We start from the raw sequence: 25,331 nt of genomic DNA on the forward strand, positions 1-25,331 counted from the left end.
TCAGTAAACAGAACAGCAGGATGTATATCATTATAGGCGACATATCCCTAACATTTCTCTTTAACTGGCCTTAAGGCTTTTCTCTGAAAGCCGAAGGTGAGATCAGACAGAAGTTTAAGTGGGAACTTCTGTTCCAAACTATAAGAGAAGGAATCCACTACACAAATTATTCATTTACCTTGATATGGTACTAATGAAGGGACTATCTAACTTCTTACCAGTATAAAAATAAATATTTCAGTAGAGGAGTGGTACCTGACAAGTTTTTAGAATTTTAATTTTTAAAATACAAACCCCTTAAATCAAGTTTTTATAACTAAATAAGTCACAATACTCACGCTCTTTAAGATATTTGAAATTTCTAAATATCCCATTAAAATGTTCAGTATTTTTTCTTTCATACCCTTGTCAATTTGTTAAAAAAATAAATAAAATATGAGATCTTACCAGGATCCATTGCAGGAGGGTCAGGAACCCAACTAGGGGGAGCTATAGGGGGTGAAACTGGATCCTGGTGGTCACTGGATGAAGCTCCAGCCTCATGTCTACCCAAACCAGCCGCTCTCAATGAACGTCTCATCATTTCCCGTAATCTCAAACTAGAAGAACATGGACAAAATCAGAGCTCACTACCACATCTAAACAAAATGAAAAGGTGTACAGAAACTTCTCATCTGAGAAGATCAAAGTATGTTCTACAAGTTAACACTCCAGGCAAAGGAAATGAAGTACAAATGCCAATTCTGGAAATCACAGGAAAATCAGCAAGGGATAGAAATGAAACTAGGGGATCCCAGTACCCAGTTCAACACTAAAACCATTACGTTACGCTCCCCACAAACTTAAGCACAGGGAACAAAAGTTGCCGTGAGATAAGATTAGAAATAATCTTTCATACAATTAGAATAAATGAAGAATTAAACAAAGTTTTTCTGTCCCCTGTTTATAGTCAGGTAAGTAGTATTAAGTTTAATAATAGACATCAGCAAACATACTGATTAGCACAAAACCAATATTGTTAGCCTACTAAGTCCCTTTTCTGTGATAGCAAAAACAAAGAAATATCCACACATGAGTAGTTTTAAAACAAAGATCAATTTAGATTCTTTCATACAAAAAAAATTTTAACATTACAACTTATATCCCAAAGAATTTAATGAATGAAACTAGAGGTTTGTAAAATATGTTGTTAGATTAATGTATGGGTGTGACTTTTTTTCTCCTGCTATGAAAAAATATACTGTACAGGTATGCACATCATTAAAAAGAAAAAGAAATAGTCACAAATGCAGACCTCACTGGGGAACTGGTGACTGCCTATTCAAAAACCTATACTTTACCTCTGAATAAAAGCTTACAGAAACTTCAAATTTAACACATTTAGGACTAACAGCAATTAAAAGAGAGTACAAATCCCTTACTCGGCCACAATTTTAGAGATTCTTAATAAAGAGTAAAAACGAAACTTTAAGGGCAAGACAATACATAAGGGACTTCATCCTCCCATGCAGACTTAATCTCAAAGACAAAACATTTCTGATGTGAGAGACCTAACAACTTATTAGTAAGCATAATACATCTATAAATAAGTAATTTTGAAATATTTTTGTTAATGTTTGAATTTCTAATTGTAATAACTACTTAATTTGAGGGTAAATGTGTTTTCCCATATCAACACATTTTCAACTTTATAAGGAAATTTATTTTTAAAAAAGCATTCACATAAATTTTTAGTGGCTACTTTCAGGAACATATTTTATAAAGCTTATTTATGGTATATTTTTTGAAATAGAAACACTCTTTGTAAGATTGTGCAAAATAAATTTTATTGTCTCAAATAATCTATTAGCTCTTATAATAGTCACTACTAAAATATACCTATAATACATTCTTTTATTATATCAGTATATTTTCCCCAATTTAGAAATTTGAGTTAAAGAGCTTTTATAATACAGAAGGGAGCAGGATACAGTGATCATTTCAATCAAGGTCACTTCCCTGCCCAAAAGTTATCACCCACAGAAAAAGGCCAGCTCCTTACCAGTAACAGCACACAACATAGTGACTGTTCAGTGTGATGATCCTATACAACTTAAATTGTAAGCCCGACACAGACACTTAGTATCCTAATGTGTTATACTCAAACACAGAGGGAAAAAACAACAACAAAAAAAAAAAATCAGCAGTAATTGGGAGGCACTGCAAATAACCTGAAAATAAATGCATGTTTTGGGCTTATCAAGAAGTGATAAGGTCACAAATGAAATGAAATGCCTATAGGTCAGAAACGTAAAATATAAATGAGTAAAGGGCAGGCAGGTATAAGAAATGGGGAGTGGTAGCAAACTAGAGGCATATATGCTCATCTAAAGGAATTCAAATTAAAGAAAAAGAAAATTTGAACATTGCACAGGCCAAAAAAACTTATGTGGGCTATTCTCCAACATCTATCTTAGAGTAGATTAAGAATAAATGAAGATAAATTGAGACCATAGTCTCATCTTGAACTTGCAAATTCCCAACTTTGTTGTTGTGATGTAGTCAATTCAATATTAAATGAGGGGGTCATTCCTTGTCATTTTTAAAATTGTCCTTAACCTCTTTTTTCTTCATTGGGTCTTGGGAACATTTTTTAAGTACAATGCCCAGCTCCTCATATAGATTCTTAAAAAATAAAAAACAAAAACAAAAAAAAGAAAATTATTCTTCAAGATGTTGTACACAATTCATGAAGATTCACCTGAATCCTCAGTGGCTGAGGACAATACTGAGGAGATACCACCTTGGCTGCTAAGATTCAGAGTTTTGACATTTCTTCGTATAGGCTTGCCTGGAGTCATCGTATTTTCTGACAATATGGAAGAATTCAAGGATGATGTAATTTCCTCTTTGTAAGCACGTTATATCCATGCTACAGAAGCCTTAGAATCCAGTCATGTTCAAACATAACACTGTGACAAAAAAGCGAAGGTCATGTGTCTTCCAGATTAACAATCTCTAGAGTACATACACCTGCAATCAGATGCATCAATCAAGCTTTCCACTAAATCTGCCCTTTGTACTCAGGAACTATTGAGTCACATAATAAAACTTCTGAGTCAAATCATCATCTGAAGGCATTTAACAGTACTCCATTCAATAGTGAAATTGCATCAGTTTTGAGCTTACAGCTCATGAATCCCAGCCTGCATACTCATCAAGGGGCATCGCCTAGAAAATCCATTGTAGGCTAGAGGAGGGTTTCACTTCAGTGAAGCAGAGTCTGTGGACTTCCTACTGCCCGGCGTAGATAATAAGACTCCTGTGCTTTCATCTGTTCAATCGGCAGCCCTGAGTTTGAACTGGTTAAGAGCACTGCAGTGAAATCTTCGGCAAATTCCTCAAAGGAGCTTACTCTGCAAACTATTTCTGTGAGCAACACATCACCCACTCTTGAAGCTCCTTTTAGTCTTTGCCTTCAAAATAATCCTTACATTGAAAAAAAAAGATGGCAGCACTGGCATTGGACCAACCATATCAGAGTCCAACTTGATTTGCACCTGTAATTTCCCTGAGGAAATGAAATACCTGAAATAATTGAGACACTAATTTCTTCATGAAGAATTTAAGTTGCTTTCCATTTTAGACCAAACACTTTGTCTGCCTAGCATGGTCCTAGATAAATAAGCTGGCGATAATTTCCATTCTGTGTTGTCTACATGTTTTTGTACTGTTTTAAGATATAATTTGGTCACCCACAAATAGTTTGACAAAACTCTTTTCTAGTTGTTTTTGAACTCAGGAAGCTATCAACTTGGTAGTCTTCCTGGTGCCAATTTAAGAATAACCTTTTTTTAGAGGGAAAGATGAATATGGAACAGAAAATAGGCAAGGAGAGTCTTCATTTTAAGTAGACTTTACAACCTATCACATTATCACACAGTAAGCAGTGCTTCCATTCATAATCTGTCAGTAACCAAGAACTTTGGCTTTCATATCTAGAGTGCATGTGTGTGTGTGCGTGTGTGTGTATGTGTGTGTGTGTGCTTGCTATAGAAAGAAAACTATACCCTGAATTCTAACAGTGTTTAATGTTATAAAGATTTGTCCATCTTATAACCCAGAAAACCTGAAAATTTAATAATGAACACTTATCATACACACCAACCTTTCATTTCTTCCCAGATCATTAAGACACCTGAGAAACTGACCTTTACATTAGCAATCTGAAAATTAAAAGACTGAGGTTCTTTTAAATACTATATTACTTCATCTCCAACTAAAGAAAATATTTTTCTAGGAAGGAAGAATGATGAATTTAGTACAAATTCAAAGATTCAAGTTTGAACTACTTATTTAAATTATCTCCAATTTATGGAATGTCAGAATCCTATCATTCTACATTTAAACTCTAATTAGCTACCAGATATTTTTCCCCAGGGCGTTATTAGGAAGAACCAAAAACAAAACAAAAAGGACCCACCAATTCATGCTTATGATAGGTAAGAGATACACTGGCTTTCTGTACTTGGACTTTTTTTTTTTTCCTCCAATTAAACTTTCCTTGTAAAAATCACATTACCTTCGACTACTTGATGATCCAGCCCGATTACCTGGGCCATTACTTGAAACAACTGATATTGCATTTGCAATGGCCTCAACAGCGGAAAGCCTTTCTGCAAATGTATTTCTTTCAGAGCGCTCTGCTTCTGAAACATAAAAGAAAAACTTAGGATCAATTTAAACTTTAAAAAAAAAAAATTGACATTTAGTATGTATAGACCACTAAACACTAATTGCTAGGCATACTGGTGTTCCAATTTACATGCTAGGTAACCACTGGTTCCCCCTTCTTACAGTAATAAGCACTTAGGAGAGACTGAACTACAATCTTTAATATAAGACTTATTTATTCTGCCTTACTTCTCAACTCCCACAGATCAAAAAAGTCACTAGGTTGTTTTAAATTTAGTTGTTAGTACCAAGGAAGAATGGGACCCACTTATCAGTATCTCCTTCTTGGTTTACATACTACAATCCTCTAGTGATTTCAATAACAATATAAAGGTTAGAAATCAGCAAACCACTATTCAAAGATGTAGCTACCAGAATATCATTATCAGAATTCAAAATAAGGAGAAACATTGTGAACTATGTAGTTGTACTTTAGGTTGTCAGTTTTTCCTTCCATGTAGCCAATTACAATCATGGCAAAAAAAATTACCTAACTTTCCAAACATATCTACCAATTCATTAAGCTTATCTTCCCCTCTACATTCTAAATATTGGGATAAAAGTGACATTAATATAACTTGGCTTAACATGCTAAATAATTCCCTTATGGTAATAAAATCATCTATAATTATAAAAACAATAAAACTCAATTTACTACTATGTATCCAGCTTGTATATTATCACAAAGAATCTAAACAATAAAAACACATCATGAAAATTTTTATTTTCTAAAGTCAAAACTTCTAGGATTTACAAAATAAAGTAAAAATACATGCAAATTCTTTACAGTCACATTTTCCAAATTGCCTAAAATTCTTTTTAAAGACCTTGTACAGTGCTTCATCTTACCCTCTTCCTCTTTAGTTTCCTTATTACTGGTTGGAAAACAAACCGATACACAAGCATGCAAAATATTCCGATTTCCATCACATCTGTGGCTGATGAACGTCTGTAACATCTGTAGATTCGGATCTAAAACAACGGCTTGCTCAAGATTCATGAGATATTGTCGACATGCCTCATAGTCACAGCGAAGAATATGTTGCATTAAGGTTTGTTTCTGTACTCAGACAAATTAAGGAGAAAACATCAGTGAATTGGAATCGCATATAGTATATGTTGAAAATGTCTTATGACCAACACAATAATCAGATCTTCAAAGAAGTAAAGACAACTGCAGGTGGCCTGACAAAAGAAAGGTGTTGAACTTAGAAGCACCCTGAAACATAATATACAATTGACAAGAATAGAAAAGGCAGTGGAAAACTTTTCTGTAAAATACCGGTAAATATTTTCAGTTTTCACAAGTAACTCAGCTTCACAATTGTAATGGAAAAGCATAAATGAATACAAAACCTTTAACTCCCAACGAATTATTATAATTTCCAAAGGTGAGGACTACTGTAATTACCAAAGACATAGTAGTATTGATAATGTGTGTATAGAACGTGTCATTAACTATCTAATAAGCATCATGAACAAGTCATGAGGTTTATTAAATGTACTTCCCTAAGAAAGAAAAAATAAAATTACAGCATATTTAATGGAAAAAATATAAAGCACTCAAGTTCTGCAAAATGAATAAACCTTTTAATTTTAACACGAACTAGAAACAAGTAGGTGGGAAGAATGTGGGGGGAAGGGAATACAAAAGAAGAAGAAAAATGCACCTCAACAACTTGCAACCTCCCAGAAACTTCCATATAAACTCTCCTTCCCACAACCTTGTGAAGAAGGTAAAGAGGATGGCGGGGGGGCAGTACTCATATAAGAAAACACATCTTAAAAAAACTATTTTCTGTACCTATCACATGAGAGACAGGCCATTTTGACTGCAGCTAACTAGAGCCCCGAGGAAACCCATCAATGGCAAGCTTCAGTTCATGAGGTGGGTCACAGAACACTAAACTTGCCCAAGAATAGGAAAACTTATGCACTAATCAATACATTGAGAGAACATATCAAAGTCTCTCCAAAGGACAAAAAGCACAATACTTTCAAAGGCAACTAAAATCAAGCTATTCTGCTGCACACTGCTGTGTTACAGACTGTTTTCAAGCAGCCAGCCAGTCATTTACTCGACAGGAAGCTCATTTCCAACCTGTTGGACTGTACATGGACTCTCACACTGAGACTCTCAATATCACACTTAGCAGGTTACAAGCCAAAAAAAAAAAAAAAATTATTCTACTATCACTGTATATTGTGTTTGTCACTATACCAAAGAGCATAGGGAGTTCAGTAAAGTATTTCTGTGGGTCTACTGTGTGCCAAGCCCTACTCATTAAGATAAAAGATAAATGACGACTTCATCCCTACCATGGGAATGATGACACGTTTTATCTCTGCCCTGGAGATGCCGACAAAGCGCAGGGGTCATAGAATCAAATGCCTACATTTAATAATAAATGAGTGAAGAGGGCTAAGTATAAAAAAGATCACACAATCTATATAATAAATGGCAACTAACACTTGGACTCAGCAACAAACTGTAGGTCATGGGGACCTCAATAAATTGGAGAGATCATGCACAATAGGCTCTAAAAAGGGCAGTCTATTGTTCACATGATAGAAGTTATTAAACTTAATCCTACCAGAACATCTGATTTTAAAGAATGGCTGAAAATCTGGATTTTTTAAATATGTATTTTTTAGTTGTAGTTGGACAAAATAGCTTTATTTTATTTATTTATTTTTATGTAGTGCTGAGGATCGAAACCAGGGCCTTGAACACACTAGGCGAGTGCTCTACTGCTGAGCCACAACCCCATCCCACGAAAATCTGGATTTTAAATATAAATACTGTTGACTTTTAAATGTTGGCAACCAAATGAGAATTTTAAAATATGAAGGCTACTTCTTGGGACATTCTACAGTTTGGAACCACTAATCTAGTAGGTTACAATCAGAGCTAAACCTAACTAAATGTATGTGTCTGTGTCTCTAAGCAAATGCTTACAGTTAGCTTTTAAGAGTACTGGATTCAGTCTATTTTACATGCAGTTCCAAAAGTTTGCTTATCACCTCTAACATAATAAGGGATGAATAAGCTCCCATATTAGACTCTATTTCCATCCTTTACAGTAAATCTCAGTTCTCAATCTCCAGTTTCTCACCTCCCATTTTCTCCTTAATTCAATCTAAACAGACTTTCATCTGCACCTATCAACAATGGCCAAACTACAACAGAGAAGAGCCAGTCCTTCACTTCACCTGAAAGCTCAAGACAATTGTTTGGTGCATTCTGCTTGACATAAGCTCTTCGTTTGGCTTCCAAGACACTATTCACCCAACCCTCATGGATATTCCTTCCCAGGAGTCTATGCTGGTTCTCATTTATCACCTAGGCATTTAAGTGCTAGGACTATTATTGTTGCTTAGTCCTTAGAACTTTTCTCCATGGCCTTGATAAGCTTATTCAATATAATTCCTTTAATTAACAACTCCCACATACATTTCTCTACCTTGATCCTTTATTTCCTGGACTTCAGATTTACAAATTTTTTTTTTTTTTAGAGAGAATTTTTTAATATTTATTCTTTAGTTTTCGGCAGGCACAACATCTTTGTTTGTATGTGGTGCTGAGGATCGAACCCGGGCCGCATGCATGCCAGGCGAGCGCACTACCGCTTGAGCCACATCCCCAGCCCAGATTTACAAATTTTTCCATTTACCATCTCTTCCTAGATATCTGATATATTCTCAAATTCACATGTCTAAACCCAAAATCCTGATGCTATCACCCCAACTCCTGAACTTACACACCGATACAGTCTGCATCTTGATAAATGGCAGCTTTTTATTTCCAAAACCATTTGCCCTCATTTCCTTGCTTTGACCCAAACATATCTAGTATCAAATAATTTTTCATTAATAGCTGTCTTCTGAGCCAAGTCACCATCATCTCCCACTTGAGTTATTTTAATGGCTTCCTAATCTGCCTCCCTCTTGCAACTCTTCCCCCTACTACTTTCAGCACATAAGCTGTGATCCTTTTAAAATGTCAGTCAACCTCAGCTAAAATTACAATACCTTCCAAGGATAGTACCTCGACATCCACATCTAACAAATGCTCAACCACAACACATTGAAAACTAAACTCATCCTCTTCCTTTACTCCTTCTATATTTCTTGTCTAATATCACCACACCCAAATCAGAAATGTAAAACAGCTGATTTTCATTTACTGCTAATATCCAGTAACCAAGAGCTCAGCAGCTTCTATTGTCTTAAGATTTCTCTCAAATCTATCCCCTCCTTTCTCACTTCCAAGTTCACTTGTTTCTAACCCGGATTACTCTATTATCTGTCTATGTGATATGTAAACTTCTGTTCTTTATCAACTTCTCCCTAAAAACCTGCCCTTCGCTGCCCTTGATGCCAAGCACACAAGCACACATGCACACGTGCCCTCACCACCTCTGGGAGGCAGGGGGTGCGGGCAGCAGCAAACCTTCGGCTTCGTGCATGTGAGGTAAGCACTCTACCAATGATTTATATCCCTACACTCCCACCCCAGGTTTTTTCATTTGGAGACAGGGTCTTGCCCAAGCAGGCCTCAAACTTGTGACTCTCCAGCCTCACCCAACCTGTTGAGTTGCCTGGCAATCACTAATCTTTCTTAAAAACCAAATCATATTATTTACCAACTTAAAATCCTCCTGCTCTGATATTCATGGAAAAATTTAGGTCCCTTAGGTTAGCACACAGGTTCCCTAGTACCTCTCTCCAGCCTCATCAGTTACTATTTAGTGATATAACAACAAGGTAGACATCATATCAAAAGAATACACATGTTCTCCCAAACTATTAATGAAATCCTCAAAGATCACTCTTGGCCTCCCATCTTCATCCCTATATGAGCAAAGATCTGCCCCACATCACTTCTTCACGGCAGCCTCCTACACAGTTATAGTCTGATTTCTGTGCTCTCCTCTATATTCCCTCAATATTGTGCACGCCTCTCTCAAATAAAATTATTCCATAATCACTGATTTATTTGTCGCCAGTGTTCTAACAGACTATTGGCTCCTGTAGGGAAGGAAGAGGCAATGAATGATTATTCAAGACTGTTTCTCTAGAATGCAGAAAAATCCTCTGAATTAAAATGCCAAGCAGTTTCAAAAGTTACCTCTACAGCCATGATGATAATAGCAGCTTTCTTTTTGATTGTTGAATTGGCAGGAAGATTTACTAAAGAATGCACACCCATTCCAAGACTACTAATAGGTGGAAGATCAAGCCAATCAGGATCCCTTATTCCTCCCATGCAATCTTTGGCCATTGGATAGATCGTACCATTTCCATCTCTAAGAATAATAGGAGATTCCTATAATAAAGGGAAAAATAAAAGTTTAGCTCCCAATCAAAAATGACTTTACAATACATATATGTATTTCCAAATTGGATGTTAGTATTAATAATGAAAAAAAACCTTACATTAGAATGTTTATCCTAATATTTTAAATACTTAGAAAGTTTACTAAGAAGCAAACCAAAGACAAATCCTAAGATGCACAGAAATGGCAGTGTGGCATCTCACTTCTGAAGAGCAAAAATGAACCTCTTACCTGTCCAGCAGTGAAAATGGCTACATTCCTCTCATTCTGACCAAGGAAAGCAATGCTGCTTGTAGGAAAATTGTTTTCCTGTTCAGCTTTTCCTGTAGCAAGATCAAAGATACAGTACCGTACCCAGTTTCCAGTCTTCAAAACAGCATGCACACCTTCAGAAACACATAAGTGGGGAAAAAAAACAAAAAACTGTTATACACCTTTATTAACGTCTTGCAAATGTTTACCAAATTCGGGCTTCTCAGACCACATCTGTGAATCAATTCAGCACCATTTTATTCCATAAACTATAAATAAGGAACAAAAAACATCACTCATCATTTATCCTATTCCCATTTACTACAAAAGTATTAATATGATACATAGCATGCTAAATTAAAGTTATAATCTTTACCTTTGGAATCTACGTTCACTGCTAATATTTCTGTTTTTTCAGGTATACAGAGCTTTTTAGGAGTCCTCTGAAAACAGTCAGGAACTTTTGGAGTTCCACCAGTTTTGACAACCTACAACACACAAAAGGAATTCCATTCTCAAACACTGTAACATACTCAAGGAGTCAGTCCCAATATTCACCTTCTATACAAACCCTCTATACTTACCTGCAGTTCATCAATTCTAAGTAATCTACAATCCTGCAGGAGAGAAGAAGGATCAGCATCTGGACCAGAGCTGCTCTGACAGTTTGTATTACTGGATGTTCCTGGAAATTTTACGGCGACATAGGCACCATCGACTTTTAGCACCTAAAAGTACAGGCAAATACACTGTAAATTAACAATAGTTTATATAAAACCAAGGCACAAATTGTACTCACTGAATTAATTTAACATGGCAATTAATTCTTTATTCTTCTATAAGCATAAATTATAAAATTAACTTGGACAGAATCACTAAAGCTATGCTCTTGATGTCTATATTCAAAGCTCAAAAAACTGACCCATATAGTGACTGCAGTCTGAATGTTTATCAACAGACTGGAAGAAGTAGGGGGGCGGGGTGCACGCACACAAAAAACATCCTAAAGTAGAACCAAGGAAATTCGCTCATCTTCCCTCTTCATTAGTTTAAAGGAGCACTGTCCAACAGAATGTCTTTGATGATAGTATATGTTTTACATCTGTGCTGTCTAATAGCCCTCAGTATCTACTGAGCACTTGAAACGGAAACCAGGGCATCTGATTTTGACTTTTGAGCAGTGTGACTTCTTAGAAGAAAATACTTGCTCATAAACTACAGTTGATGAAAAGGTCGAATAAGAAAGGACTTTGTAAACTGCAAAGCAGTTTACTCTTCCCTAAGTAAAATGAAAAGAACATTTTACAAACTAAAAAGCAATCAGTAAAACCTTCACTTTGCAGATATTCCACAATTGTGGGTACATTTTAAGTAAATGTTGGGAAAAGATTAAATTAATGGCATTCTACCTACTTGGCTTCTTGGAAGGAAAAACCCTCTTCAGGAGGGAGAGAGGAAAAAGTGGAAGGTCACTCAGTGAGAGCTTTACCACATTTCTGTGTTAAGGAAGAATTTTCAATGTAACAGAAGATCGCCATTTATACTAACAGTGAGAAAGAATTAACTATATCAAAGTTGTGTATCTCTGAAAGCAACTATTCGGTAAATCTAAAAATACCCCCAAATAACATGTTAAAATAAAAAAGAAAGAAAAGCAACATATCACCATAAACACTCAAGGCAAAGCAACATCTCTTCATCAGTCAAGGACAGAGAAAACCTATTCCTATATTGGATTCAGAAATGGGATAAAAGAAACCACCAAAGGTGATGAATAAAAAAGCGTTAAAGAAAGGGTTCACAGACACCAACCTTAAATCCCTGGGTAACCAACAATGTTATGCTTCTGATAGTACTGATTCTTAGCTATTTTGAACCAACCTTGCCAACAGGAACATTCTTAACATCTTCCACAAAAACGACTTCTCGAAGAGACCACTGCTCTTCATTCACCTTTTCCTCTTCTTTCGGGGCAGGGGTTGACCGACGTCGTTCTTAGACAACAACAAAATGGTAAGTACCAAAAAGAAAATGTAAAAGAGACTTTATCGATTTCATCTAAATATATGAAGAATGATCATTTTTAAAGGGATACAAAACTGAGGTTTCTAAACAAAAATGTTATGAACTACCCCTTTCTGAACTAGGGTTTTATGACTAAATGATACTTCAAATAAATTCAGAATAAAGAATTGTTAACCGTCAATGTCTAATTATTCTAAAGATACTACAAATTAGAAACAGCTATAAAGAACAAAAGAGTATATTTTGGACTCTCAACATTAGGGTTAACTAAAGTTTAAAAAGGAAGATCTGCTAGGCTATTGTTAAAACTATTTGATAAATAAAGGAATCTTAAATTTTGAGGGGCTTTTTAAAAATCCTTTAAATCGATGGTAAATCTGTATTTATACATGCTACAAATCCTTTATGACCAAGCCATAACTAACTTACAAAATAAGTCAGGGCTGGGGTTGTGGCTCAGAGGTACAGCACTTGCCTAGCATGCGTGAGGCACTGAGTCCGATCCTCAGCACCACATAAAATAAAAATAAAGATATATGTCCACCTATAACTAAAAAATAAATATTAAAAAAATAAGAGTCAAAATATTCTGGTTAAAGGCAGTTATTTCCCTTTATTTTATAATAAATTTTGTGCACTTTTTAAAACTGTAATTCTCAAAAACAGAAATGGTCAATACTATAAATACTATCTTTCCATTTAAATAAACTTGTGCAATACATACATACATATATACATACATACACTAGTGAAAACACACCTCATATAAAAAGATACTTTAAAACTTAAAAATTCACACAAGTTAATTCCAGTCAGAAATAAACTGAGTACACACCTATCTACCTGGGACTTGACTTTGACCAATATAGACTACATATAAAACTTACTATATGGCATTGACGCACTGCTGGCAATTGAGGATGCATCACTACAGGTGGATGCTGGAGATGGTGGAGGACCCATTTCTGTTTTCACTGGTTCCTGCTTACTTTCAGGCCTACAGCAAGAAACAAAGATTTGCCTTATAATTATATGTATTAAGACAAGCTTATTCTTGTAAGGGAATAAAATAATTAAAAGTTTTACTAAATGGTATAATTTTATGACACAATACACTAAAAAGGTACACAGGGCTGGCTCTCAACTATAGAAAAACTATATCATACGAACCTATAAATAACATAGGACAATGATGCCGATAAAGCTTTATCTAGGAAGAACAATAAGTGTTGTTCTTAATTTATCAGCATAGCTTTATCAAATAAGCCTGATGGGCAAAGAAGTTTCATACTGTAATAGTGAAAATGGTTTATAGCAATTTAACTTCAATAAATGGTAATTTCAAATAAATAAAAAGCCTAGAAGGTCATTAATTTCTTAGTTTGAAGAAGAAACTACTTATACCAGTTTATAAAACTCCATACTCAAGCCATCTAGTAATCGGATTAAGAAAACTATGCCTCTTCAATGAACTACTTCATTAATACTCAAATAAAAAGTTAACTACAGTCGGTGGCATATGCCTGTAATCCCAGAAGCTAAGGCAGGAGGATTCCAAGTTCAAAGCCAGCCTCAGCAAAAGCGAGGTGCTAAGCAACTCTGTGAGACAATGTCTCTGAATGAAATACAAAATAGGGCTGGGGATGTGGCTCAGTGGTTGAGTGCCCCTAAGTTCAAACACCAGTAGACAGACAGACAGACAGACAGACACACACACACACACAAACCAAAAAAAACAAGAAGTTAACTACAGCAACAATATAACATTCTACAGCTGGAAAAATCAAATGTTTTTATTTATTAAAATGCAGAGATCAGTTTTTAGTCACAAAAATGACTTGTTAAAAATGTGTTATTTCATTCTGACACATATCTGGGTCATAATCTTAACCCTCCAACCTCTTATTACTCTCACTAGGAATTTCACCTGAATTTAGAAATAATCCAAAAGAAAATCAATATTATTTTCCCCAGAAGTGCGCAAAATACGCATGCTGTCAGCAATGCTGGCTGCTTGACAAATCCTGTGATGCCGGGACAAAGGTATGTCACTAGCATACCTTAAAGTGAAGGTCTTTTGTTGAATAGCAGGTGCTAGTGACATGTCAACAGCATGCTGTTGACATTTAATTTCACTTAACTATTACAACTTTCACTAATAAAAATGGCCAATTTCAAGGAAAACCTTGAAAAACTTAATTAAGTTACATGATTTCAGTCTAATCTTTTTATTGTTTAGATTTGCTCGCATCAAATGTTCTTACAAAATTCATAAAATAGGGCTGGGGATATACTCAGTGGGTAGAATGCTTGCCTCGAATGTACAAAGGCCTTGGGTTCAATCCCCAGCACACCCTCCCCCACCAAATCATAAAACAATGAAAATGTGTTTTGTTACTTTTTAGGACAAAAATCAATGTAAGTAGTAGAATAGCCTAAATCTTTAAAACTTAAAAAAAAGGAAAAGCACTTAAATAATCAATTAGGCTTCCAGTACAAAACTTGGTTGTACATTATGCTTTTAACTTAACAGAAATCCCTGTTTCTGAATTTTAGTTTGCATTTTTAATATTAGAGGAGAAATAGTAGTGATAAAGCNAAAGTTATTTAACAAGTTCATTAAAGATTTTTAGTTTGTGTACTAAACCACCAAATTATACTACACATATTCTAAATGATGAGTGAATGTTTTTTAAAGAATAGATAATAAAATCTCTATAGCCTTCTAATAATAAACCAGCCCAGAATAGGGGACTAGATAAAAATCAGTGGTATTTCTGTTCACATATCCCTCTAATATACACCAAAAAAGTTTACAATCTTTTACAGAATTTCCTCCCCAGCACATGTAAAACCTTTCCTATGATCCTGATTAAGGCAAAGCATTAGATAGAAATTAAAATGATATACACAGGGACAGGGGAGGCCTAAACATAAGGCTGAACACATTGTAACTGCTACTCATATAGCTCCTCCCAAGGAACACAATCTAATGACAAAAAGAACATCAAAAAAAAAAGAACACCACTCTGCCATTCTGGCCACCATCAAGAGCAAATTTAATATACAATTAATTGTTATTTAATTAATACACAATTAATTGTTATTTAATATACAATTAATTGTAATTTAATTTAATAAACAATTGTTGCTGATTTCTATGTCACTATATACTTCTATATATCCTTTGATTAGCCCCATTAATATTCACAACAAATAAGAAACTGATATTAAAGCATAGGGTACAATACTTACTTAGTTTCAGTAGTTTTGCTAGCTTTTTCCATGCTTTTCAGGCTTTCAGGAGATCGTAGCTGAAATCTACAGCTGTCATTCATATTCCAAACTGATTCCATTAGGACACCAACTTTAGGAATCCCAGCACTAATTGAAAATGCAACTGCTCCAGCATGATACAGAGGATTATTTCTTAGGCATACCTAGCAAATCAAAGAAAACCACCATAAAGATGGCATAACTTTAACAAACTGAAATAACTGTCATAAATGTATGAAAATGCAATACATAAAGGATTGCTTCCTAGGTTTTCTGGTACAATCTTACACAATCAGTAAGGTTGAAAAAGCACCAACTTAATAATCTCTAAGAAAATTTGTTCCTAAAACTAAGGTGCAAGAGAAATTTCAGCATGTTTGCTAAAAAACTAAAAATTCATGCAACAAATAACCATTCTACTAAAACGAAACTAAACAGCAACTGAAGAGAAACCAAACATAGTTATCAATATAAAATTGTAAATAAAATAATTATACTTTGTTTCCTAATTTCAAATTATTTTCCTCCTTAATTCACAAACCTACACAGGCTCCATTAGCTTCATTTCATTCCTATAAGATGTTGGCTTCCCCAGAGACTGTTGTTTTGTACTAGCCAAAAGTTTAGTGGACATTGCAATTTTTATTTTAAAAACAATATGTAGATATTGTTATACTGTGTGCCATGTATGAATATGTAACAACAAATCCCATCATGATGTATAATTATAATGTACCAAAAAATGTGGAAAAAAATTACACGAAGATGTTAGTATCAGGAATTTAAGTATAGGAGTCAATAAGCTATAAAACTCTGTCAGGGACTAACCTCAGGTTACACACTGAAAACACATGGCACTATTAAAACATGACACGAATAGCTCCTCTTTTGAGGTCTCCAGCCATCCAACCTTACCTATATTATTTTCAGTTGACCAGGAACTAATGATGATCTTATACTTGACCAGTGTCAAATATTTGTGGATAGAGAGACAGGACAATGGTGGTACATTAGAGAAGTACGGGAGGTGTAAACATTGGCTTAGAGTTGCAATTCTACCAAAAAATAGTATTGTGTCACTAACTATAGCTCTATGGCATAGATGAATAGTTCCTAAAAGCAGGCTTCGTGGGAAAAGTATGTTCTGCATAACTTAGTATACTATTTCAAGGGAAATTTCATTCCGAATTTTTTAGAAAAGACTAGCGAATGCTTAAAGCCTGAACTGGGTTCAATAAGAAGACGGTAACTAAAATAGAAATGTAGCATTCTATAATGAATTATTTACTAATGTCTTCCTATAAAAATAAAGGCATCTTAAAGACTAGGAGGAGTGTTGGTGGAGCCTACCATATCAAGATATACAATGAATATATGCTAAATACATTACTCCTGACAATTACTTTCTGTGAATGGAGAAAGAACAGAATACTCTTAAGTGGTCAACACTCTTTCTGATGTTCACACATAAAGTACTTTCCTTTTCTTGTGGCTATTTAACCCAGTTTTCAAAAGCTTAAAGGAAAATCCATCCATCACCAAAGTGTTTTAATACGATTTATCTTTCAGCAATGTAGTAGTGCCAAGCTACTTTCTTTAAAGCTTTTCTTTCTGCAATGCATCTTTATTTTTCCTGCCCTCTCTGCCTGCAGTACTAGCAGAGTATTAGTGTAACCTGCTAATAAGGTAGCTGCTATGATATCTTACTGTTATGAGAGTACAGTTGACAAGGAACTTCTGAGAACATCAGAAATCAGCATTTGAACAAAACAGGGAAAGAGGGGAACATATTGGGGATAGGGCAACCACCCTGCCCAAAGTAACTTAGATAAATAATGAAACCTGAGTAATAATGTCTAGAATAGTGGGTAATTAATTACTAAGAACTTTCTAGTTGGAAGGCCAAAAAGAATCAGAAAAAGACAACTGTTGAATAGGACAAAAACAAAAACAAAAAATTCAAAACAGCCAGAAACAAAAAGAATTATGTATATTTAAGCTGAGTTTGGAGAAAAACTTAACTTAAATAGTGACTAACTACTTTTTAAAACAGGGGATAGAGGTCATTGTACCTTTTGGTGATAAAGAAAAAAATCTGAAATAAAAATGCTAGATGAGGGCTGGGATTGTGGATCAGTGGTAAAGCACTTGCCTTGAATGTGTGAGGCACTGGGTTCAATTCTCAGCACCACATATAAATAAAAAAAAAAAATAAAGGACCAACAACTAAAATAAATAAGTAAAATTTTTAAAATGCTACATGAGAGAGGGCTGAGGTTATGGCTCAGCAGTCGAGCGCTCACCTAGCACGTAGAGGCGCTGGTTTCGATCTTCAGCATCACATAAAAATAAATAAAAGTATTGTGTCTGATTACAACTAAAAAATATGTATTTTTTTAAAATGCTACATGAGGAAATTAGCACAATATGTAACAAAATCCACCATAAGTTTTAAGGATTATAAATATGTTCATTACTGCACTTGCTATAACAAATATAACACTGTTTTACCCTGAAGTTGAGCTTCCACCAGACTCTAAAAACCCTTTTCCACTATTAAATAAGTATCCCAAGTCCCTTGATTATGTGGCTAATACTTTGTTTTAAATAATCAGTAATGTAATGTATTAGTAACTAAAACTGAAAAATATTTGCTAAGCCAGGCAAGGTAGCACACATCTATGATCACAGTTCAAGTCAAAGCACCCTGGGCAACTTAGCAAAATAAAAGAGGTAGCTCAGTGGTAGAATGCTTGTCTTTCATGTGTGAGGCCCTGGGTAGGTTTGGTGGTGGGTGGGTGGGTAGGTAGGTAGTAGAAAAGAAAGATTTTAATTTATTAACAGTAATAAAAACCCATGTTAATATAAAACAACATGCAAACATAAAAATAGAGTTTCAAAAATAAGAATGAGGAAAATGGTCTCGTTCACATTTTTGCAAATTTCTTAATGTCATGTTGAATACAAGAACTGCTGGATTCTCCCTACTGCTTCTGCATTCAACCTGTTTCAATGTTATTCTGACTTCAGTACATGGAGACAATTTACCTTCAATGAGACAAAACTGGAAAACAAAGGGCTTTCCAATCTCTCTGAAAGGGGCAAGGGATCAGCAGTAGTCTCTGAACCACACTTTGAGAAACAATGGAGTAATAGAAATCACCCACCAGAAAATAATTAAAGGAGCCTAAAAGCATCTCACAACCTCAAAATAGAAACTCATATAAATGCAGGGATTTGGCAAAGACTTGTGCATCCTGCTGAGGCACAAGAGCAATATCTTTCAAGAAAAATCTTTCAAAAAAAAATTTTCAGTCATAGGAATCACCTGGCCTATCTGTTAAACATAAGGACAAAGGGAAAATTTTTTGGTAGAGGATGACAACAGGTTCTGCATTTTCAAAGTACCAGCTAATTCTAAAAATGCAGCAAATACAGAAATTGTGTCCCATAGGAAAAATACTAACATGAGGCCAGAATCTGTAAAATGTTACTCATTTGAAGAAAAATGAATGATGCTACTCTGGACCCTTGTCCTTCAAATAATGCTCATCTATCAAACTACTTATACAAAAATTGCTTACAAGAGAAGGAAGCGATTTTTAAGAGAAATTATGTCCCTTAGGATAGGCTTATTCTTAATTCTAACCCCTTACCTGGGTACCAACAGTGATGTTCGGCATGGAGGAAATACCAGCACTGGATTTGGGCTTTTTATTTTTTGCTCTAGCTTTCTCTAACATTTTCTTCCTTTGACTAAAAGGAACTACACCCCTGGAAAGGAAAACCATAAAATGATCAAATAAAGCAGAAACCAAGCCCATAAATTAAATTTGAAACTACACACATACTGTCATTTAAAATTTGATATATTCCTTCTCCATGTTTTTTGCCTCAGAATACTTTTAACATGTGCAACTTGTTTAAATTCAATAAATAACTGGATCTAGTTTTTATTAAACTTTTTTAGGATTAAATTTTCATAGAAAATGTTATCAGTGGATACTTTCCTTCAAAATAATTCCATTTCATTAGGAGACTCTTATATATTTGCCAGTACAAATTTACTATTAAGATACAAATAAAATAAATTTAGGTGCCTTCTAACATTAAAACAATAATTAAATAAAAGAGAATACTCATGCTATTAAAAATTTTAAATATTCTATATATACTTCCAATTATTTAAAAACAAAATGCATATTTATGTATGGGTGGGGGTGGGGGTGAAAATGCCCCAAATGTTAGCAGCAGTTATCTTAAGACATAGAATTCTAGATGATTTTTATTCTACATCACACTATTATAAATTTTAAAATATAGTCACTAAGTACACATTACTTTTATAAATTTATCTTAAGCGCTTTTATTTTAAGGTAACAATGTTCTAAATTGAAATTTCTGTCCCTACAAATATTGACCTTCTCATATTAGTATTCCATTCCCCAAAGCAAGTCTCCATGCACATAAAAATATACACTGAAAGAAATTCCTCCTCCCTACATACTTACCACCAATATAAATTGTTCTCCAGCTGTGCACATGTATAAAGGGCACAGCAATGTAAAGAAACTATCCGTTCTCCTTGAAGTTCGGAGTAAGTCTGTGCCGTGTGTTCTAATTTAGAAGCCACAGAACTTAAAGTTTCATCCACCCATGTAGCAACCTAAAGAATAAAAGGTTAGAGATTCAAACAAAAATAAATAAATCTTCCAAAAGAATTGTGATCAAAACTGGAGTAAAGCATACATACTTTATAGCCAAGAATTCTAAAATGTTGAGCTAAATACTATAGTATTATAGAACAGATTCTTAGTAATACTGGATATTAAAATACTTTCTTCACATGTAAATTAAAATAGCAGCTATTGAAATGAATGTCTAATGCCATCTTTAAGACTTAACCAAAACTATACATTTGCTCCAACAATTTTTAATAGAATTTAAAGTCAAACTGATCATTGAAGCAATAATACCTATATTTTCTCAAACTATACCTTTTTTTAACCTCCCTGATTTCCCTTGTCTTTCACTTTTCTTGAATCTTTTCCTTTCCTTTAAAAGTAGAAAACTACTTTTGAAGTTGGATTACAGCATAAACTAACCTCCCAGCCCTCCAAAAAAACACTGGATCACTTTCTTAGAGTTTGAGACACTTTGTATTTATGGACCTAGTTAGACAGAAAGATAGAAAATGAAAAGATGAAAAGGGGCAAGAAGAGAAAAAAAAAACAAGAATTTCAGCATGAAATGTTTATTAATGCAAAGTGACTCCTACCTTGTTATTTTCTGTAGCTACAGTTGCTCTTATGCTATTTGCAGACAGGAGGACTATCTTTTCATTGGTTAACCCCAAAAATGTTGCTCGTGGATGATGTGATGAAGGATTCTTTGAAAGCATATAAGAAAAATGATTACTGTTTTATATGTTGATATGTAGAGCTATTCAATGTAAGATTTAATAATAAAATACCTGTGCATTTCTGTAAGGCTCAGATTCACTCCATTTCCACTGATAAAGTTCTCCTTTACTGCTGACAGCCAGAAGTTCAGAATACAGAGCTCCAATACAAATAAATTTGGTTCCATCCTATAAAGGAAAAATAAGACCATACTATAAACATAAAAATTACCAAATCTGCTGGTTTGGACAGTCAGTATAATCACTAAATCAAATCTAGATTCATTATGTGAACACATAAGTCACAGGTATCACAACACCTTTAGCACAGCCTATAAAGTCCCCACATAAGGCTCTGGTTCATTCCATGAACTCAGGTCACAACTCATGGTCCTGTTCCTAGGCCATGTCCATCAGGACCCCATCCTAGGACCACTGTTGCTGCTATTATCTCTGCCTACATTACTTTTTCTCAGGCAACTCATCCCCCCACCCCCACCCCTGGCCCCAATCAAGTCTGTTCAAAGGAGACTTCTGTAACCATACTATCTAAAAAACCACCACTCTCACATTCTGGCTCCTGATTTTGCTTTTTAGATAACATTTCATGATTTTTTGTGTTTACCTATTTATCTCACACAAATATAAACTTGTCTTTTTCCACATCATATACTCAACAATGTTCAAAAAGTAGGTGCTCAATAAATGTTAAGGGGAAAAAACAAAACACAACAAGGAAACTCAGAGTCAAAAAAGAGAAGATTCCTAAATTCCTTACCCCCTTTTCTTCCTGAGTCTTTCAAACATGCTGAGACAAATGTCTTTTTAAGGTATAAGTTCATTAGCTTTTAAGGTAAAATACATGCAGTGAACTGGGATACAGTTAAATTATAAAAAGCTTGGAAGTTTGGACAATAAATGTAAATCAACACGAATGATAATTTACAAATGTTAATTATTTTAATATATAAGACCAAGGATTACAGACATGAAACTAACCAGTAATCTCAGAGCAAAACTTGCCAATAACAGATCTTAGGTTGTGTATTTTCCTTTTGGTCTATATATTACTTCCTCTCCTTGGATTTCTATATACTAAACTAATCATGTCTTTCTAGTTTTTTGCCAAACTTCAATCTCACTTGTTAGATGGGTTATAGTGCTCAGATAAATCTTATAAGGTCTACCAAGATTTATATTACATACTAGCAATGGATTATACCTTGTACAGAAAAAAACGTTAATTTTAATCTTCTATTTTCCCTATACCAAACAGGTCTTATTTTCAAGTACTTCTATGGGGGCACAGTAAAGAAATTAAATTTGAAATTCTTTAATTATTAAATTCCTCTCTTCCTTCACCATGGGTTTCTGAAAATCATTGTTTACTTTCACTATGGCAGCTGCATTGAATCTTACTTTTTCTACCTCATTCTCTATCTCAATCCCATGGTTAAAATAATCAGACCAAATGAGTCCAAAATGTGAATCCAACACATATTAAGTTAGTGGCTGCAAGTAAATTATGTAATTTCTCTGAACCTACTTTTCACCTCTAACATGGATATTATAATACATACAGGAAGGACAAATACATCGCACAGAGACCAGTGCAAAATAAGTGTTCAAATTTAACTGTGATTACTACGCTCCCCTGACTTCATCTCCTGCTCATGCCTCCCCAAAAAGGAAGAACAGCTCTTGTATACAGGCTTCCTGAATATTCCCACCTCTAGATTTACTTAATGAAAGTACCATTCTCACCTTTTCCCTTCTTAGAGAAAGAAAAATCCCCCTCCCTTAAATATAAACCATATACACACTAAATGAAACCCCTGACCATATCCCCCCCCAACAACCATCCAAATTATTCTTTCCTTCAGAAATCATGATCAAGTGAATCCTCACTTGGTATCACCATGTTCGCTTTTACTAGGTATTTGTTCTGGAAGCTATTCTCTCCTTTGAGAGGAGAGGTCTCCAGTAGAGGTCACTACTCTCTACTGGCCTTCCTCCTACCTGCGTGGCTACTGTCTCCATCACCCTTATACGACAATGCACTCCCTACACCACAGATTCTGCCCTTGTCCCTTGATTCAAATTATGCTCCACTCTCATCCTCAGTGACTACGTCCACCAAAGCACCATGCTTTTACACACGTCTTTATCTCATAACCCCAGATTCATCTATTAGAGATGTCTTCCTGGATAGACAGGCTCCAAAACAAATTCCTCACCACCTGCAAAGCTGCACCTCACCTGTAGCCCCCATATAAAAGAGTAACACCCAAAACCTACCTCGTCCTAGAGACATGGAAACCTGGGAATTCTCAACTCCTTCCTTTCTCTCATCAATCAAGTCACTAGTAAAGGAGTGTTGCATTTGTCTTAAATTCCTTTCAGACTCTTTCCTTCCTGTCACGATTGCCCCTGCATTCTGAAATCTTCACAATTCATTCTTTAACAATCTTACCACATTCATTGCTGAGTTTAGATGTTTCTTCCTTTACATACCTTTCTCCCATGATGCCAACAGAATTCCCTTCCTTCAAAACAACTTTATCACATCACTTCTCTAAGGACACTTTTAGCTTCTTAGTTACTACAGAGTACATCTTAATTAACTCCTTGGCCAGTTACCTATGTCACTTTACAATCCTGCTCCATCCTACTCTTCTACTACCTACCATAGAGCAGTAATTCTGAACTTTTCATCGTTCCACAAACACACCTTTTATGACTCCAGGTCCATGCTTGATGTTTAGAATACCCTTGCTTCTTGGACAATGCCTACTTAGACCCAAAACTGTTGCTTGGCCAGACATGGTGATGCACACCTGCAATCCCAGCCTCAGCAACCAAGCAAGAACTAAACAATTTAGCAAGACCCTGTCTCAAAAGGAAAACAAACAAACAAAAAAACTTACTGCTTAAATGTCACCTCCTTTATGAAGTCTTTACCAAATCTATCTGTAAAGCCCTGTGGAACTTTATGCACACCTTTAGTTTAGTACTGACCATGTTAGGAACACATCACACTACATGAATGTTTGTGTTCCTACATTCCTCATGGGAAGTTCCACATCACAGTCACCTCTACATTACTACAGGTCAGTTTGGCACACAGCACAAAAAAAAAAAAAAGCACACCAACCAAGTGCTGAATGAACAATTGAATCTTAACTCCAACTTCAATTAAACGACTTGTTACATCAAAAGTCATGACCAAAACATCCCTGGATGCAGAGGTCCTCTCAGAATTGACTGGTCAATTGAAAGGTCAATGCTCCCCATAATGGAGACATTTTGAATAAGCCAGTAGAGTCTCTGAGGCCCTGAAAACCCACTATGGACAAGTGTACATAGACGATACAACCATAAGTCTAGGAAAGATGACAAAAATTAGACACCTATTCTTGTTGCTTCAAATCTATCCATGTAAAAGAAATTTATTTATATTTAGAGAAATATAAAACAATCAAATATACAAAAAATAACAATATATCTCAGCTCACTCATTTCATAACATCACAGGCAACACGTTTACGGTCTTAATGAAATACTATTTGCTGTTTCTGAGTAAGTTGGGTCTGCTTTATATCAACTAGAAAAAAGTAGATAGGCCCTATTTCTTTAAAAAACAGTAGTATAATTTGTTTTTGGTACAGGTGACTAAGCCCAGTGACACTTACCCACTGAGACACATCCCTAGCCCTTTTCATATTTTATTTTGAAGCAAGATCTCGCTAAGTTGCTAAGGCTGGCTTTGAACTCACAATCCTCCTGCCTCAGCCTCCCAAGCCACTGAGATTACAGGCATTTAACCCCCACAACTGGCAGTTTTGTTTTGTTTTAAACAAAAATTGCATCATTAAAGGTTAAATCTAATTATCAAATTTAAAACTGAATAACTGCATGAGTCCCTCCCCAAAGAGAAGAGAGTAACTATTAAAAACAATGAGAATAAGTTAGTTGCCAAAGCTTAAGAAGAAGCAATTAGCCCAGAAACAGGAACTCCTACTGACCATATCTAAATTTAAAATTTTATTTGAAAAGTTGATCTTATTCTTCCTAAACTTTCTCCCATAAAACTTAGTTTTCATCTTTTTTTGTTTGCCTAACTGTCTACCATCAGCAAACACTAGTTTTACTATTAACTTCCAGCTCCAAGTCCTGTCACTCAATGCAATATACTGTGTTCTATGACTGAAAAGAATAACAACAAAAGGTTTTACTGTGCAATTTGAATTTGGTCAACCATGTATGTTCATATTCATTTCTCCTTTCCCTATTCTCCTTTTGCCTAGCTTATTCTCTTTTTTCTG

At 35.0% G+C, this 25,331-nt stretch overlaps 1 protein-coding gene across 1 annotated transcript in view; it reads right to left on the reverse strand.

The window, feature by feature from the left end:
* Positions 1 to 25,331, reverse strand: part of Ubr5 (ubiquitin protein ligase E3 component n-recognin 5) — a gene marked incomplete at its 5' end in the record, with an annotated part of 90,941 nt that overhangs the window by 39,788 nt on the left and 25,822 nt on the right. The window contains 14 exons of the mRNA XM_048801943.1: positions 448 to 599; positions 4,562 to 4,688; positions 5,563 to 5,773; positions 9,845 to 10,042; positions 10,284 to 10,438; positions 10,681 to 10,792; positions 10,889 to 11,032; positions 12,186 to 12,298; positions 13,217 to 13,326; positions 15,585 to 15,769; positions 19,262 to 19,379; positions 20,117 to 20,271; positions 20,884 to 20,994; positions 21,079 to 21,195. Of these exons, the coding sequence (XP_048657900.1) occupies positions 448 to 599; positions 4,562 to 4,688; positions 5,563 to 5,773; positions 9,845 to 10,042; positions 10,284 to 10,438; positions 10,681 to 10,792; positions 10,889 to 11,032; positions 12,186 to 12,298; positions 13,217 to 13,326; positions 15,585 to 15,769; positions 19,262 to 19,379; positions 20,117 to 20,271; positions 20,884 to 20,994; positions 21,079 to 21,195 (2,008 nt within the window). The remainder of the gene's footprint in view (positions 1 to 447; positions 600 to 4,561; positions 4,689 to 5,562; positions 5,774 to 9,844; positions 10,043 to 10,283; positions 10,439 to 10,680; positions 10,793 to 10,888; positions 11,033 to 12,185; positions 12,299 to 13,216; positions 13,327 to 15,584; positions 15,770 to 19,261; positions 19,380 to 20,116; positions 20,272 to 20,883; positions 20,995 to 21,078; positions 21,196 to 25,331) is intronic.

This window comes from Marmota marmota, unplaced genomic scaffold, assembly GCF_001458135.2.
Source record: "Marmota marmota marmota unplaced genomic scaffold, marMar, whole genome shotgun sequence".
NCBI lineage: Eukaryota > Metazoa > Chordata > Mammalia > Rodentia > Sciuridae > Marmota > Marmota marmota.